Source organism: Malaya genurostris, chromosome 3 (genome assembly GCF_030247185.1).
Source record: "Malaya genurostris strain Urasoe2022 chromosome 3, Malgen_1.1, whole genome shotgun sequence".
NCBI classification, from domain to species: domain Eukaryota; kingdom Metazoa; phylum Arthropoda; class Insecta; order Diptera; family Culicidae; genus Malaya; species Malaya genurostris.
In genome coordinates this window covers 7,147,757-7,165,983 of record NC_080572.1, presented here as the reverse complement: position 1 = coordinate 7,165,983, position 18,227 = coordinate 7,147,757, and the positions used below count along the sequence as shown (strand labels likewise).

The following is an 18,227-nucleotide window of genomic DNA, read 5'->3' as shown; positions in this document are numbered from 1 at the left end:
AGAGAAACTGAGACTTGCTCTTGCGGCCTTTTAAAAATTCAACCGAGAATTAGGTGGAAATCCGATTCCGTGTGTAAAAAGTGCACGAATCTGCTCGACGCGGCATCTATCTGAAGCAGAGATGCCAGATATTTTCATAGAAAATCTGTATTGCTTTGTATAAAAAATCTGTATTTATCTGTATTTACTAATAATATGAAATTTTTACAATAAAATAATTTTAAAAGATGTTATTCCAATACATTATGATTAAAGGATAAGAGATTTATTGACCATTTATTCTTCATAACTTCGTAACTCATTGCACCCAATTCATCGACGAAATTTTATAGTTTGAAAATGTTGACTACATAAGTTGACTTGGAATCTAACGCTCAATACTCAACGTCAAGTTAAGTCATACAACTCTCAGTCTGACAAAGTTTCATTATGCCACGAGTTCCTTGAACATCAGCTCAAATTGGTTTCAAATTATAAATGTATTTTAGGTTTCATCATCTGCATGAAAGATCTTCATTCAAGATAAAAATTTATTAATCAACGGACAAATAACACACACTATGTCAGACTGAGAGTTGTATGACCTGAAACTAATAGATAGCTCAGGAGAAATAGTTTAATTTTTTCTATCTTACTTTTTGTGAAATCTGTATAAAATTTAGAAAATCTGTATAAAATCTGTACTCTGTATTAAATCTGTATGCGTATATAAAAATCTGTATAATACAGATAAATCTGTATAAATGGCATCTCTGATCTGAAGGAAGAAAAATTCATCTGTCGATATTTCTTCGATATTTTTGTAAAGTATCAGTGATGCCATTTTTGTAGATTTATTGTTAATGTATTAATTAATTTCTATCGCTGCACTTTTATTCCGTATATATGTGCAAATAAAATTTATAATTTATTATAACAAAATTCAAAGGGTTTTGAAATTTCGTTGGATCGAGATGTTTTGCTAATAGCGGCCCTTACACGTGACAATATTATTGTCAATCCAAAGTATTGTCAATACTATCAATCCATTTGGCTTGATAACTTGAGTCCGACTTTTTCGAAAAATTCAAGCGTTTGGCGCGTTAAATTTTGCAAATGAATAATAAAATATTGGGATAAGAGGTCATTGCAGATATTTAACAGTTTCTCTCTGGAGAGAAAGTATCGTCGGATTGATGCGCAGTTTTGATTTTGTGACAATATTTTCGTCAATCCAATGAAGTTTCCATTACACGATCAAAAGTATTGTCAATACTCCTTGTATTGACAATAATATTGTCTCGTGTAAGGGCCTTATATTTTGTTTAATTTTGTTTGAAATACTTCGAGATAACTGAATTTTCCTAAACTTGGCATCCCTGCATACAACGCATGTAAGTAAACGGTGTAAACCAGCCTGGTGGCAAAGATAGGGCACTCCAGCAAGTGCTATCGTAACCAACATCTGGGGCATTTGGTGGGCAATCAGAGCGCTCAGAGTATGGTAAACAAACATTCGAGCATTTCAATTCGAGTAAAATCTTAATTTCCTTATCGTAGTGATGATATTCTGATCAATGATTTGCGGGGAAGTGCTTTAAAGGGTACTGAATAAACAAGTAGTTTGTAATATCCAATTTTTGTTAGCCATTCTTCTTCGTTGTTTTGGTTTTTGCAGAATGATGCTGGCCACAGTTTCATGACGTCATAGCAGAGGGCTGGTGTAAACAGATAAAGCATCAAAAACAAAATCATTGTTTAGAAGAAACAACGAAAGTTATGCTAAAATAGTTACAATGAATACTGATTTCGTTTACCCGAATACTTTATTGGCTCTGCTTAATAAGTACGGTACAGGATTTCGCGAAATGAAAGACCCTCTTTTTAACGAGGGAAACTTTTACATCAAAAAATTTGTGCGGCTTGGAGTGCTGAGTGATATCAACCGTTTTAACGGTGACGATGATAATCAAATAGAACCGTGAGTACACAATATATTGCATATTCAGAACATTAAGAACAATCCGTTTCTTTTTTCAACAAGGACAATAATTTGCAACGTTCCAAATTGTCACTACAGTTGTACTACTGTGCAGCAATACGAATCTCACTACAACTCGCACCATCGGTACTCATGTGGAGAATGTAACAAAACCCTTCCCAGTGGACATTTACTGGATCTCCATCTATCGGAAGTGCATGATTCCTATTTTGAGGCACAAGTTCAATCAGGAAAGCAACCTATGGTGTGGCTAAACTAGCTTAATAGCAATTCAAAAATTACAATGTTATTTTTTTCTCTACATTTATAGTACATTTGTTTCTTAGAAGAATGCTCTCACAGATCTAAGACCAGCGCAGAACGTCGTGATCACTGCATCAAGGAACATAAGTTTCCTCACAATTTTCGCTTTGATAAGCAAACGCCAGCGCAGAAGAAATCAAGTGGGATTTCGACTGGAATGGAGGTCGAATCAGTGCAAGTTAGTAGTTCTACGATTCCAGTAAAATGCACTAAAAATTTTAACTTTGGTCACTCTAAGACAAGATCATTTAAAACTTCAAAAGTAGAGAGAAAGACTGATATTTTGGAAAGTAATCGAATGGTAGTGGATTTACTAGACAGTCTACCGACTGATTAATGAGGCTTAATTTTTTTTTGAATGGAGCATTGTTCAATAAATATGTATTGTAAATAAATAATTATAAATATTTTGTAAATGCTTGCTCAGTAATATTCGATAGGCGAATCTAGTTTGCTTAGGCCTCATTGTCAACGTCTTCGGAGCTAAATTCATCACTAAGGTATTCTCCGGGATATTGAGTCGTCACATTACCGATTTGCAACCGTAAACTTGTCATTTGTTCGTTATCAACCGTCGTAGTATCAAAAGTGCTTGTTGTTGCTACAGTCGTAGTCATCATTGAAAGTGGAAGCAGTTCACAATTCATTCCTTTGTAGCCTGATGGACATTCGCACTTATAAAAACCATCATCTTTAATGAGTGAAGTACATTTTCCTCCGTTCTGGCATGTATTCGGGTTCTTCTCGCAGTAGTTCAGTTCTTCATCGCATAACATTCCCCCCCAACCAGGTTTGCAGGTACATTCCCATGGTCGTCGACAGTCTCCATTTTTACATCCCGGGTATGGATGGCACTTACTACATTCATCTCCCATCCAACCGATACGGCAGCGACATTCTCCAGGACGTCGACAGTATCCATGATCACGACTACAGTTATTGGCACAGATAGCTAAAATGACAACTGAATTATAGTAGTTGTTCGATTTAATCAACGTAGACATACGAGTTTGACACAGTATACCGGTCCAGCCAGGGAGACATTTGCATTCCAGTGGCTTCGTACAAGTTCCATGCTGACAGCCCGGTAGAACCTGACAATCACGACAAGTAGGACCAGACCAACCAAGACGACAACGACATTCCCCTGGTTTCTCACAGTAGCCACGAGAAGGGTGACAGTCAGATCGACAAATAGCTAGAATCAATTAAATTTTGTTACTTCAGGTCAACATGTAGTTACGAATACATACGCTCCGAGCAGAAGATTCCATCCCATCCCTTGTGACAAACGCATTCGAATGACATCTGACAGCCACCATGTTGACACCCTGGTAGTGGAATACAACGGTTACAGTTGTCCCCGTAGAACCCAAGCTTGCAGCGGCACTCGTTCGGTCGTTTGCAATATCCGTTCAACGGATCGCAACCTTTTTTACAGATGGGTACATCACAAAGATCTCCTGTCCAACCAGGAAGACACTTAACATCACCATTGTCGTCGCAGACGTAATGTGAGTACTCGTTCTGTGCGGACGGAAGTTCGCAGGCCTGTGGAAAAATATAATCTTTCATGAAATTGACTTGAAATAGTCACATTGTCAAAAACCGACACTTTCGCATACTGCAATTCAACCTCTAAGCGAATGCAAAAGTGTATTTTTTTTTGAGGGCGCAACGATATAATTTTTTTTACTCGCCTAAGTAATCTTTCCGGAGATGAAACTTTTTTATGCTCAACCAACGAATGGGGGCGGCAAATCTCTAATTTTGCTCAGGGCGCCAAATTTCTTCGGTACGCCACTGCTTGTCTTTACAGTCAAGTGTGGTAAATTTTCGAGTATTTTTGTGAAAGAAAAAAAAATCATTCGTGCTGAGGCAGCTCGGTGCGACACCGCGAGGCTATCGGTTGGTAGTCGACCAAAGCAAAGTTATTTGGACAATAAACGAAAAATAATCAACAATGTAGCCAAGTTACTGCCCTCATCTTAACTAAGGTGACCTAGAATAAATGACTAGAAAATTCGAGACTAATCCGAATTTATGTTCAATGACGGTGATCCTTTGCTAACGGCTTGATAGCTGTTTGGATGAAAACCAGGGATGACAGGTCTTTTTCTCAAAAATCTATGATCAAGCCGAAAACCTGTCTGTGAAAATCTGTGCACGTTTCCCGTTCCATAATAGCAGATCGGAATCAATTTGGTGAACAAAAAAAGTTGATCAAAATCATTTTGATGAGCAAAAAAAAGGTCTCACTACCAACACGCTCTGTACCTTTGTACTCAATCGCTCTGTACTTTTTGATGCTACTGCTGCTAGTGCTGCTCCATTTCAAAAATCTTGAAAATCTGTGATTTATTGCAGAATCTGTGAAAATCTGTGATCATTTTCAGAAATCTATGAAAATCTGTGCCATTTTTTAAATCTGTGCAGAAAGTTGAAAATCTGTGAAACACAGATTAATCTGTGAACCTGGCATCCCTGATGAAAACTGGGTATTGTTCGATATCGAATGAAAACGAGTAAAAACACACAAAGAATAGAAGAGGAAAAAGACGAAAAATCATCCGGAGTGTTTACTTTGTTTTTATTTGGGACCTAAAGATGTCGCATTTCTTTCGAACAGTGTATTTGCAGGAAGTTTCAATTTGATTCCGCCACCTATGCACCTATGCGAGTTTATGCATGTCTCAGAGTTGTCTATTGGAGATCGACTTGAACCCGTACCCGACGGGTATTGGTTTTTTTCGGGGTTCGGGTCGGGTACGGGTAGATTTTTATTTTATTATCGGGTACGGGTCGGGTTCGGGTTTGGGAGAAATATTAATCTGGGGTTCGGATCGGGTACGAATAAAAGTTTTTCATTTTCGATCGGGTACAGGTCGGGTTCGGGTTTATAAAAATGCTAACTCGACCATCTCTATTGTCCATGTCGGAAACACTTTTGCGCGAAGAAGAAACTGGACATGTTCTTAGGCGTTTAATATGTTAGTAGCTTAAACATAAACTGTTCCATAAAACCATTATATAGGCCCTTATTACCGGTATCACTATCATTATTATCAGCTACTTACAAATCACTTATTGGCACAAATACTTTACGTCTGCTCAGCGGTTTATGTTGAACCGTTAGGTGGCGTTAGCAGTTCAACATAAACTGCTGATGCACTGATGAGCTGAATGCGAAACGTAAAAAAAATGAAAACTAGTCATGTGCACTTTAGCACAAAACGGTACACATGAGGTACCAAACCCCTAAATGACTACAATCTGTTGGCGGCCAGTATGTCGTCAATTTGTTTTGTTCTTTCGGCACGTCAGGATAGACATGGCACTTCGGTGCCAATAAGTGATTTGTAAGTAGCAAATACTTTACGTCTGCTCAGCGGTTTATGTTGAACCGTTAGGTGGCGTTAGCAGTTCAACATAAACTGCTGACGCACTGATGAGCTGAATGCAAAACGTAAAAAAAATGTTCAAACTTTGTTCCTCACTTCTGTGCAAATCAAATTGTGTGATAATTCTGGCTCACGTACTTCTCGATTCAAGGTGGCAGTTTGCACAGTAATTTGTAGTGTATCTTGATCAAGATGATGTATTTAATGTTCATTCGTGGTTAATTTTAGCAAACAATTACACCTTAGATGACAAAGAAGACAAAGTTGAAGCGTTATTATACCCAGCCCATGGTGTACAACTCAGATAAACTTATTTTCCTGTTCAGAATTTCATTTTTGTAGCAATTTCGTTAGGAGAGAAACGAACAACTCAGTTTCTCTCAGTCTTGATTAAAATTGTTTTTTAAATTGTACATAATGTGTTTGGAAATAAACCTAAGCATAATCATAACAAACTTGCATAGACTGGTTAATTACAATAAATAGATCCTATTTGTCAGCCGTCAGAGCGACTGACTGTTCCCTGTCGCAAATTCTTTTTAATTTGCCTTAAGACTTTACGATTAAAGTTTTCGGATATCCGGGGAGAAGCAAGTAGGGCATAAGAGCGGAAGTACGCTTTTATGCTGGCTACGGTTCTCCAGCGGACTGTACCTGTGAAGGGAAAGGAAGAAATATTTGTTGAAGTAAATTATACTTATACAATTCTCTTCTTAGAGAGAATTACTTCCTGGGCGATGATGCTTCCTTCTAGGGGAGGATGACTTCTTCTGGTGGGGGGCTCGTCCGGGAATTTTCTTTCTAGTGATGAATGCGAACGACCGTTTTCTCTGGTAACTGATGACTCATTTATTTTTTAATTTCCTTAAACTATATATACATGAATCTTATGGTAAAATATTAAAGATGTTGCACGACATGCAGTGCAACATTTATTACTGTCTCTCTTTCTCCTTAGATGCTGACGTTACCATTCGTCAGCACGGGTAAACAATTCCTATCTACCTCACTATTACATAGAATTTGGTATTCAATGTTGCGCTTGCATTTCGCGCTATCCTTCTCTATTCCCTATCACGTACCGATGCTTTCAAAACTTGTTGGTCTTTGTCAGCACGGGTAATCAATTCATATTTCTACCAGACTCAAACATGACCGTCGCCAGACTACCTTTCCTTCTTTTATTGCAGTCCTTTCGGGAATTACGTATTAAATTATTTTATTACCGCAACCTTCCGAGAGCTGATTTGACGATATTCATTTAATGTTCCTTTTCGGGCAATTGTTTATGTTTGTCCCTTCGCATTTCGTCATGGTCTTTGCTAATTAATTTTACTATTGCCATCGGCACCAGATTACCTGGCGTCTCGACCCAACTTAAGCTTCCTTTGCTATTTGAATTAGCGCTTATTGATGCACATGGGATGCGAGAATTGATGGAAAATTAATAGCTCTCACGACTGCGCCGGAAACGCCTTATCGGTTCAAATCGCTTCTCGATCATAGTGCTCCTTTAAGCACGTTGTTTTTGTGGTTGATAATTAAATTTAATAATGCCAGTGCAACTGACGCAAGCTCTACGCTCGACATTCCCGGCCCCGTAAATCTTCTAGAAGGTTTACCCTATTTGATAATCGAGCGATTGTCATGAATGAATGATCGTGAATTAATGATAAAATTTGCGTTCGTCCTTTCTGTTAAGTTTATTATTCCTATAAATAATTGCAAAGACCTTATTTTATAACGAACTTTCAGCCGTATTTCGCGGAAGTGGAAACAAACACTCCGCCGGTCTTCTGGAATTTCGTGTTGTATTACATTTTTTAATACGTAAATAGATAACTATTACCACGTACATAATACCTATCAATCCTACACCCATTATTACATATTCAAATATGGGTTCACCTACATCTTGTTTCTTATAATCATTTGTTAATATTGTAAAAATTTTGTTATTAAATGGATTTGCAGGCTTATTTAATTTCGGTAATTCAGTTTTATTCTGCTCTAAATTGAAATCTATTTGAATTCTTTCTTTAAAATATAAGTTTGTTTTCCTTTCTTCCCTATTCACAAATCCATATATAACACTTTTATTACTTTGAATTTTACAATCAAAATCTAACCTAACTACGGCCACTTTATAGGGTGGCGATATTATTGTATGCTGGCAGTGGATTACGATGCTCGTCGTGTCGCTGGCGTAGTAGAGTACCTGGTTCTCATCCGTGAGTGAAATCATCTCGACGTATGGTGGCGTTAAGTGTGTAGTATTGCAGCGGCTCTTCGAAACTTTGTGCGCCACTAGTCCTGATACACAGTCAAGCTCCTTATGAACCAGACTAGGTTCCACTATAAAATGAGTTTTGTTCATTCGTACTGGTTCCGTAGTTGGGTAGAAATATTCCCCGTTATGGTCAATCAGTATGCGTGGTTTTCCTATATCAATGATGGCGTGATTCTCCGTATGAGGTACAGGAATAATTTGAAACATTTCGTACACTGTCTTGCTAACAATTACAGTGTACATTGCGATTACGATAGTCCCGTTGATCTGCTGTGCTTCATATTTTACCAACGAGGATTGTCGAAGAACTGTTAGTCCTGCTGGCAATATTGACGAGATGTTGTCGAAAGTCGCGGTTAGTTCTTCCGTCGAAAGTGGATATGATCTCATCCTTCTGTACTTGTGAAGTATAGCGTCAATGGTTTCCCTTGATAGCATAATAATTTCGATTAATCGGCTTTCTAGGTATTCCGTGTCACCTAGGACATATTTTTGTTTCAAATTATTCGTTTCCTTCATTAGTTCGTAGAATCGATCATTCAGCGTGCCTCCCATCTCAGCCGTCTTTCCATTTAATTGCACAAGTGACTCAGATAGCTGATGTATCTTCTCATTGTCGTGCATCCTCATTGATTTCAATTCGGTTTCGATATCATTTTCACCGAAGAGGAAACTCCATAAAAATCCAAATATTCCTTTGGAACGGCGGAATCTCGTTCTCTCGTAATCAATTTCGAAAATTGCATCCGAGCACAACTTGTTGAAAATTTCCAAAATTTTTTCCATATTATCAGTTTTTAAATTTTTAATCATGTGTTTCCTTGTTGCTGATATGTTACCCCGTATGTCTTCAACCAGAGCTCGATCCTGATCTGGTGATACCATTGTTTCGATATTTGTACGCCATATCCCTCTTTTCATAAGGCTTGTCCCTATGTGATCGAGAAATACGCCATTCTGTTCGACCGGCGTAACCAATATCGCATTTGCCGTACTTAGCACCGCCGCAGTGGTTAATAAACCTGCAAGTACAGAATATGGAGAAAGTCGAATGACTGGTTTTGCCTTTTTGTTGGTACATTTCCTTTTCTTCTCTGGCTGAGAAGTTTTATCTAATTTTCGTTTGGTCTCGATACGGTGACTTTCAAATGTAGATTCACAGGACTCGGGTTCAGATATATGCATTATAGCATGCCCTGATTTCTTTTTTACCGTCGGTTCAGGAGTTAGATCCTTTCCTTCGACGTCTAAGATCGCGAGTTTTGCAACTGCGCGTCTAAACGTTCCCTTTCTGGTTATGACATCAGCTTGTCTAGCTACACCGTCATCAGAAACAATTAATTTCGAAACACGTCCTTTTAACCATCGTCCTGGAGGTTCTTCGTTATCCACCATTAGGACTAAATCATCTATTTTGATCGGTTTTACGTCGCCAGTCCATTTTTCTCTGGCGATTAATGTTGGAAGATATTCTTTCTTCCATTTATCCCAGAATATCTTCATGGCATGTTGGATTCTTGCCTGCGAGTTCTTATCGTAAGGTTTTGGATCCATTTCGAAGGGTGGTGCATATTGTCCCGGCCTTCCTAAAATCGCATGGAAGGGGGTTAATAGCTCATCATTCACATCCTTTAAAGCTCTATGTATCAAAGGACGTGAATTAACAAACCACTCCGCTTGAATAAAGGCTGATCGCAGCACTTCACTCGTAGGTGTCCTTTTAGACATATCGTCTATCATGACACTAAGCGCCTTCTTTATTATTCCTATTAACCTCTCCCATACGCCTCCAAAATGTGGAGCCGCTGGAGGGTTAAACACCCATGAAATTTCTAACTCTGCGGCTTCTCCTTGTCTCATTCTTGTGTCGAGTTCTTGTAGGAGGCGTTTCAACTCTCTTTCGGCTCCAACGAAATTAGTTCCGTTGTCGCTGTAAAGCTGAGTTACTTTACCTCTTCGACACTGAAAATTCCTAAAGCATACGAAAAAGGCATCGGTACTCAAATTTTCTGCCATTTCGATATGTATCCACGTGTAACTAAACAAGTGAAAATAACTCCCCTTTTTGACATTTCTATCTTTTGAACATAGAAAGGTCTAAAATAATTCATTCCATTATACTAAAATGGAAACGCGTTTACTGCAGTCCCTACACGTGAGAGAAGAGCTATCATGACTCTAATCTTGGTGTTAATAAAGGGATATAATTTTGTTTTAACTAATAATTTTTTGGGCGTATAGTACTTTAACATCCTTCTTTCTTCTAAATAATGAATGTCTTACCTTAACATGATTTTTATTTCCTTTTAAAGTTATTCTATTTCAGCATTTCTGAACATTAAATTTTTTTTTGTCTTTCATCGTCCAAGCAGGATCGAAGTTATGTTTGGAAGTAATAAAATTGATATTTTCCATTCAAAATATTAGTCTCTGCATACTTTTCTCCAAACAGAGAATGCCCTGACACTTTGTGCCGTTTTTTTCGGAAAATATTTTCCAATTTAGTCCAATCATTAATTAATTCTTCAATCGAACATTTTTCCACAGTCGGAGGTGGTTCGCTACCTGGTTCCTCATTCGACACACAAAGGTAACTTGGGAACCAGTCCTTATTCCTCTTGATTCAGGAGGGGTTTGCGAATTCGAGCGCAATGAAGGAGTTGTACCTGATCGACTTACGGATGCACATACCAACGACACACATGGCGGTGTACTTGTTTCTTTGAGCATTTTAGTCTTTGGGATTCGTTTACCCAAATTGTATCCAGAAAGTGGTTCTGGTATAGGTCGTCGAGGCATTAATCCATATGATCTGGCACTTCGTATAATTTCTTCATCTGATGATTCACCCACGGAATCATTCTTAAACGTAAAATTATTCGACGTTAACCCCCCGTGTAGTGGCATGATGATATAATTATTTGTATCTTTACTATTGCCATCCAAATTTGCATAATAAACCAATTCCCTTTTCCATTCATATTCAAAGGGTACACTGAAGGCTTCATCGAGAGCATTGACATGAGCGGCGACTTTTCGCTTAGTCACCATGGTAGACATAGCTAAAACTTTAGCGCTATTGTCAAATGCATTCCCAGGTGCTGGTGCCATACCAACAACAGATTCCATTTTGTTCTGTTCGTCGGTAGATCCTAATGTGGCACTTCTCACCGAGGCAACCACATTTTCCCCAAATGCTTCCGTAGACGACCAAAGATTTGCTTCCAGTTCTTGGACTTTTTCAGAATTTGTGAAATCGGAAATCGTACTTGAGGATCTTGGAGAACTTAACATTCCGTTCTCGCTACCAGCGGAGTCCTCATCGAATCCGGCAAAATCATTTTCATTACTATCATATTCTAACTCTTCAGAATCGCTTGTGTTCTCCTCTGAGCCAGTGGTTATTGTAATTCCAGTTGTTCCACCAGTCGTACTTGGCTGCAGCATATCATATCGGTGCAGCTTTGGTTGCTGCTCCATTCCTCTGGCATTACCGATAATCTTAGGCAAGGTTTCATAATAACTTTTCCATTCAATCGAGTTTCCTGAATTTACTGACATTGCGTCTTCTTTCATGTTCGTATTCTGAATGGAAGTCACGAGGGATAACATGGTCCTCTCGTGTATTCTCATCAGCTCAATAATTGCCCTGCTGCTGCCATTTTTTGCTTGGAGTGCCATATTTGTCACTTCCAAGTCCTTCGTCATTGCAGCGTATTCTTTTTTACGCTGCTGGCATTTCATACAGTACCAGTCCTCTGATCTTGGTGGCCGTTTATCAAGATTCACACAAGATAAATGGAACCACCTATCGCACTCATCGCAAGTTATCATTTCGACCATTGCACGATCTTTCTTCGTGCAAAGGCGACAATGACCATTTGGATTAGCCACAAACTCCATTTTAGTACAGAGAATTGCTATGTTAATCTATTTAGAAAGTTCCCGAAACTCAAATTATCTACTGCTAATGGCAATGATAATATTTTTTTTTTCAACAAATATTCTCCAAAATAGTTTAAAGCAACTATTCCAGAGTCTTTTGATAAAGCTTAAGCAAGTTAAAAGAATTTGCGATACGCTCCTCTCTGGAGCCACCAAAATGTCAGCCGTCAGAGCGACTGACTGTTCCCTGTCGCAAATTCTTTTTAATTTGCCTTAAGACTTTACGATTAAAGTTTTCGGATATCCGGGGAGAAGCAAGTAGGGCATAAGAGCGGAAGTACGCTTTTATGCTGGCTACGGTTCTCCAGCGGACTGTACCTGTGAAGGGAAAGGAAGAAATATTTGTTGAAGTAAATTATACTTATACAATTCTCTTCTTAGAGAGAATTACTTCCTGGGCGATGATGCTTCCTTCTAGGGGAGGATGACTTCTTCTGGTGGGGGGCTCGTCCGGGAATTTTCTTTCTAGTGATGAATGCGAACGACCGTTTTCTCTGGTAACTGATGACTCATTTATTTTTTAATTTCCTTAAACTATATATACATGAATCTTATGGTAAAATATTAAAGATGTTGCACGACATGCAGTGCAACATTTATTACTGTCTCTCTTTCTCCTTAGATGCTGACGTTACCATTCGTCAGCACGGGTAAACAATTCCTATCTACCTCACTATTACATAGAATTTGGTATTCAATGTTGCGCTTGCATTTCGCGCTATCCTTCTCTATTCCCTATCACGTACCGATGCTTTCAAAACTTGTTGGTCTTTGTCAGCACGGGTAATCAATTCATATTTCTACCAGACTCAAACATGACCGTCGCCAGACTACCTTTCCTTCTTTTATTGCAGTCCTTTCGGGAATTACGTATTAAATTATTTTATTACCGCAACCTTCCGAGAGCTGATTTGACGATATTCATTTAATGTTCCTTTTCGGGCAATTGTTTATGTTTGTCCCTTCGCATTTCGTCATGGTCTTTGCTAATTAATTTTACTATTGCCATCGGCACCAGATTACCTGGCGTCTCGACCCAACTTAAGCTTCCTTTGCTATTTGAATTAGCGCTTATTGATGCACATGGGATGCGAGAATTGATGGAAAATTAATAGCTCTCACGACTGCGCCGGAAACGCCTTATCGGTTCAAATCGCTTCTCGATCATAGTGCTCCTTTAAGCACGTTGTTTTTGTGGTTGATAATTAAATTTAATAATGCCAGTGCAACTGACGCAAGCTCTACGCTCGACACTATTCGAACATAATCTCTCTCTCTCTCTCTTTCTATATATATATATATATATATATATATATATATATATATATATATATATATATATATATATATATATATATATATATATATATATATATATATATATATATATATATATATATATATATATATATATATATATATATATATATATATATATATATATATATATATATATACGAACGAGAAACAACACCTAACAATATGCTTGAAAAAACCTGATTTACTATTGCAGTAAACTGTTTTTCTTCTCCGTGTGAACGCTGGGCAAAATTGGTGCTTTCGGTACAAGTAAGAAAAGTTATGAAAGGCGATCGTTTGGGAAAACTGTTTGCTGTCAGTATCATTCAAACGAGGAGGCCAACATAATGGTTGAGATGTCGTCACTCTCATAACCAGAGCTAATAAAAGTCATTTTCATTGTCTGGAAAATAGACGAAAATGACAAGAAATTACTGTCCATCTCAGCTTCGTTTGCAAACTATAGCGGCCCTTACACGAGCATTAAAAATGTCATTTTAAATGATGACTAACTAATGATATATTTCAAATTTGTTTGAAATTTCGTCATTAGTGCACCATTACACGTTCATTAAAATGATATTATTTTTTAGTAATGACATTTTTAATGACTCGTGTAAGGGCCGCTTATGAGAACGAAATCCATGTCCAGTCAATGACATAAGGCGGGACAGTAGTTTCAAAATTGTGTTGTTTCTTTCATTTGCCCTTTCAGTCATTTGAAGTTTCCAGTGAAAATACCATAGTATGCAGTGTCGATATTCAACCAAAGCTGTGAGAATTGAAAACGACAGAAAAAGGTTTCACAATAAGTTTTAACTGTTGGTGCTCGAATTTGTAGTAGTTTTGGTTTCCAAAGAAGTTCTGGGATGTAATTACTTCGATTTGCATTATTTTAGTCACTTTTTATAGCCAAGCGTCACAGATTTTCAATACATCGATAAAAGAATGAGAAATGAAATTCTGCTGTTGCTACCTGAAGACGTTAGTTTAGTTTCGTCTTGTCACAGAGGAAAGAGTGACGTTGGCAATTATGCTCTCTCATTTTTTCGATGAGAAACGAAAATGCTCGTCTCTCTTCGTTTGTTCTGGTGTCGGTTATTTACGAATGAGACAGTAAAACATTGAAAATGAGACTGTTGGAATGGTTTCTTTCATTGAGAATGCGTGACAATTTTAAGCTGTGCACCTAACATTCATTCTGGTTTGACTAACACAGTTCGAGGTTTCCAAAGAAATCTAAAGATTGCGATTTCCAAGAGTTATTGGATTAAGATTACGGTCAAACTCACGGCAAAACTAAGTTACCTAAGCATCAATTCAACCATACGACGAGAAATATAGTAAAATCGAATATTTTTTTCAAATAGGACTGGAAATGTACACAAATTTTATTAATTAGATGCCGAAATTCATAAGATTAGGACCACTGCGAAGTAGCAATTTTCATAAATTGGCTTATAATCTTAATTACTTTCTATGCATGGTAAAATTACTTGCTTTAAATATTACAATAGTACGTAATATTAAAATGACATAATTCCCTCTTATGACTTAATCAATAACACAAAGCGAAGGAACTTGGGATTCGAACTCTCCAGTTACAGACAGTCAAAATTAAAAAAATGAATTAATACCGCAAATTTCATTATTCTAGCCATGAAACTAGAGTGCCTATAACCAGAGTGACGACATATCATCCGAAATGTTGGCAACAGTTCAAAACATTTAATTCGAAATGTGGGTAGTTTCGTTAGCTTTACATTGTATTTGACAGGTCGTTTGCTCGTTTGGAACAAAGCTGTCATTCCAAACGAACAGCTATCGTCACTGGTTATAGGCACTCTACATGAAACCAACTCTGTATAAAATGTTCATTTCGACCTAGGTAACAATGAGAGATTCTCTTTGTTTACTTTCTCTTTCGATTATTACGGTACTCTTAGCAATCCTTCTCTCCAATTATTTACCGGTCATAATAACTAAAGCTATCATCTTCACATCCGCACTGCAGAAATTACCGAAATAAGCCTGAATATTTCGCAATGATCGAAAGAGAAAGTAAACAAAGAGATTCTCTCTTTGTTACTTAGGTCGAAATAAACATTTTATACAGAATATTTCTGATGAATTCATATCTTTACCAGAAAATTTGCAGTAAAATGCTCGATTGCTACTGAATGCGTATTTCATGAAACTGTATATTGGTAATACATATTGAATTGTAGATAATCCGAAACTAAAGAATCGAAAATTTTTGAAAACATTTAATTTACTACAATTTAAATACTGATTCACTGTGTTTTCTTGGTATTTAATTTTATAAATGATTCAGAATTTTGGCATACACAATTACTATTTATTTCGGAATATTTTAAATTTACTAATGGGCACAGCATAATACCAAAAAAAATTGATTGTGAAGTTTCTAAACAGTCATCTTAAATTGTATTGAGCACAATGCATTTTCCGGGGTCCTCTGCTATCGGGCCTGAGATTGAAATTTTGAAAATTTTTATTGATTGCGAAGATGTTTTGATATTAAGATCGTTTCAGTTGCCGAGAATAGAAGCATTAGTTCCATTTAAAAAAAATCGAATAATCGTTGAACACAACATTATGTTTTCAAAAGCGACTTCTGTTTTTGCGAGTCGTCGAAAAACTTTTAACTATTTTTTCGCGATGCAACACATTCCAAATCAATGCTGCGAATACTTATCAATTCATTCCCAAGAAGTGTTAAATTTCAGACCTCGAGAGTAGCGGATCTCCAATTGTTCGTTAACTAAAAATGTATTGCTCGTATTATGAATTTATTTATTCTTGTAAACATTATTACCGATATTTGATTTGGTAAAAGTTTCTTTAACATCAAAAAGTAAGCGTCAATAAAAGTGTGCAATTAGCAGCTTCTTGCGAAAAATTGAATACATGTAAGGTGACATAGTTCAGCAAATGATGAAAATGAAGATAGGCAAATATAGGGAATCTAACAGCACAAATTTTGTCTGATGTTAGCCCAAAAACTACATAAGACGTGATTGTAAAACAAATTATAATCCCTTCACACAGATTATTTACACGGTATTGATCTCTAACACAATCCATTCACACAACTATTAATTAGAGAAGACTATCAGTGCAAAAAAAAATCTTAAATGCGTCAACGAACCCGTACTTTCTTTTTCTGGCCTTTCAAGAGGTTTGTTTCTTTGCGGTTTCCACGCCACCAGGAACGGTTTCCGTCCAAAGTGTATGGATAATGAATAACAACATAACGGATCCTCACTCATATCATGTGGTTTAAGCCAGTCGGACTAAAGGCAAACGAGGTTTCTCAAGATGAAACACAGTTGCATCTTTTCGATCTTCTCTCATTTATAAATATATACGAATCTAAGGTAGCACATCAGGGCTGTAATTAAAAAAAAAATCTTCCAGCCTCAATCACAGTTCAGACAATCGATTGACTTTACAAACAAATAAAAATGCAGGTACGTGAAAGGTGAAATTGCACGATCACCCGAAAATTTCTAATGTGGGAAACACTTGCAGGAGGTGCGCCTGGGCAAACTTTCTTCCAACCTGTTTCTTCCATTTCGGCACGTAACGAACGGCCTCCACCGTTGACCAACTGAGAACGATGCTGATGCTGAGCGCCGTCACAACTATGATCTGATAGTAGTAGTTATTGCTCATTATCGCTTCATCTAGGTTCTGCACCAACTACTCGTGGGAAATCTCAAAACAAGCGGTCTTTTTCGCACTTTCCGCTTTTATTCGAAAACCAAGAACGCACGAGACCGCAAAAGCTACGTTTGCTGCGGATGGGACCTGACAGTGAACTAACTGGCCTTGAATAGGTCCCAAGTTAGAGCAAGGCTTTGGCTATGGTCTTCAAATTTCACTTATGATACTTTCTTCGTATGCTGTGTGTTGATCGATTCCTCTGTGTATTCGCTTTGCGCTCGGGTTGGTTCTTTCTTTTCAGTCGAGCATGTTGTACCCTTTAAATACATTTTTTCTCTTCTTCTATATGAGCGAAATGGTAGGGTCTGTTAACCAATTATGGGTTCCGCTCCGTGCAATAATTTGCAAGTGTTTACTGAACACATAGCCAGGCCTAACTTTACAAATCGCCTTGTAGAATGATGAAAGTATATGTTTTACTATCACTTATTGCAACAGGACTACCCCAAAGAAGTTTCACTATTACTAATACACTATTAATATTACGGCCGTTTTTAGCATTGGGTAGTCCTTACATTACAACTCTATCAAGCGCTATCGATAGATAATAATCAGCTTGTCATTGTAAGATGACCAGAAACCAATAAATCAATTTTTTTTTCAGTTTCGGAAATTTCATGTAAACCCTTAATAAAAAAAAGAAGTAACTTGTTTGAAAAGGCGACTGGGCGATGTCAGAGACATAACTGGAGAACGAGTTTTGTAGATTTACATACTCAGTGGAGTAAAGCTTCGCAGAGGGTCGTCAAATGATGAGATAACTAAGGACTTACAAGTTCCTATCACATGCTTCCCTGCGTGTCTATGATGACATTTGGTCAATAGAACAACATCAACTGGGTGCTATCGCCTTCTGCGTTAGAAATAGAATGAGAGGGTGTGAATTAGTTTATATATTATGCTTAATCCTTCAAATAAGTCAAGTATTTCGGCTTAACGTATCATTGCTAAAGTGTATTTAAACCCTTTAATGCTGTTTAAAATTGGCTTTAATTTATCCACCCTTTTTGTCACGTTTTCATAAAAACGGTTTGTAACAAAATGAACAAAAAACGTCTGATGAAAATCCTGTTTTGTTATAAATAACCTTTATGCTCTTATTATTAATGTTTTATGTAAGAGCGCCTAGAGGAAAAATATTTACATGTGTACAATACCATACTATGTGTGCAATATTATACTAAGCAGGTTTGGGTTGTAATGAGTTTTGAACTTTTAATGTAATAATACGCAGGTGTACAGTATTACAAATAATATG

General features: G+C 37.3%; 2 protein-coding genes across 4 annotated transcripts; one reads left to right on the top strand and one right to left on the bottom strand.

The window, feature by feature from the left end:
* The first annotated feature begins 1,425 nt into the window (after nucleotides 1–1,425).
* On the top strand, nucleotides 1,426–6,001 carry LOC131436371 (protein lethal(2)k10201). Of its 3 annotated transcripts, XM_058605060.1 has the most exons (5): nucleotides 1,426–1,583; nucleotides 1,658–1,960; nucleotides 2,024–2,225; nucleotides 2,292–2,462; nucleotides 5,914–6,001. In XM_058605060.1, exons 2-5 carry the CDS (start codon nucleotides 1,776–1,778, stop codon nucleotides 5,929–5,931), a joined length of 576 nt encoding a protein of 191 aa, XP_058461043.1. In that variant the 5' UTR covers nucleotides 1,426–1,583; nucleotides 1,658–1,775; the 3' UTR covers nucleotides 5,932–6,001. The 3 variants fall into 3 exon arrangements, with proteins under 3 accessions (XP_058461043.1, XP_058461041.1, XP_058461042.1); XM_058605058.1 differs by lacking the exon at nucleotides 5,914–6,001 and having other exon boundaries at nucleotides 1,427–1,583; nucleotides 2,292–2,683; XM_058605059.1 differs by lacking the exon at nucleotides 5,914–6,001 and having other exon boundaries at nucleotides 1,428–1,960; nucleotides 2,292–2,683.
* Nucleotides 2,615–17,047, bottom strand: LOC131436369 (delta-like protein 1). Its single transcript, XM_058605057.1, has 4 exons — nucleotides 16,805–17,047; nucleotides 3,538–3,835; nucleotides 3,291–3,482; nucleotides 2,615–3,236 (listed from the first exon to the last, which is right to left on the bottom strand). Exons 1-4 carry the CDS (start codon nucleotides 16,916–16,918, stop codon nucleotides 2,740–2,742), a joined length of 1,101 nt encoding a protein of 366 aa, XP_058461040.1. The 5' UTR covers nucleotides 16,919–17,047; the 3' UTR covers nucleotides 2,615–2,739.
* Nucleotides 17,048–18,227: the final 1,180 nt, after the last annotated feature.

Bases quoted from the DNA above. Each gene is read 5' to 3' on its own strand.
- LOC131436369 (XM_058605057.1), bottom strand. From the start codon at position 16,918: ATGAGCAATAACTACTACTATCAGATCATAGTTGTGACGGCGCTCAGC. The intron at 3,836-16,804 runs GTTGGAAGAAAG...ATTTTTCCACAG, and splicing joins TGCCGAAATGGAAGAAACAG to GCCTGCGAACTTCCGTCCGC. The intron at 3,483-3,537 runs GTATGTATTCGT...AATTGATTCTAG, and splicing joins TGGAATCTTCTGCTCGGAGC to CTATTTGTCGATCTGACTGT.
- LOC131436371 (XM_058605058.1), top strand. From the start codon at position 1,776: ATGAATACTGATTTCGTTTACCCGAATACTTTATTGGCTCTGCTTAAT. The intron at 1,961-2,023 runs GTGAGTACACAA...TTTTTCAACAAG, and splicing joins GATGATAATCAAATAGAACC to GACAATAATTTGCAACGTTC. The intron at 2,226-2,291 runs GTGTGGCTAAAC...CTACATTTATAG, and splicing joins AATCAGGAAAGCAACCTATG to TACATTTGTTTCTTAGAAGA.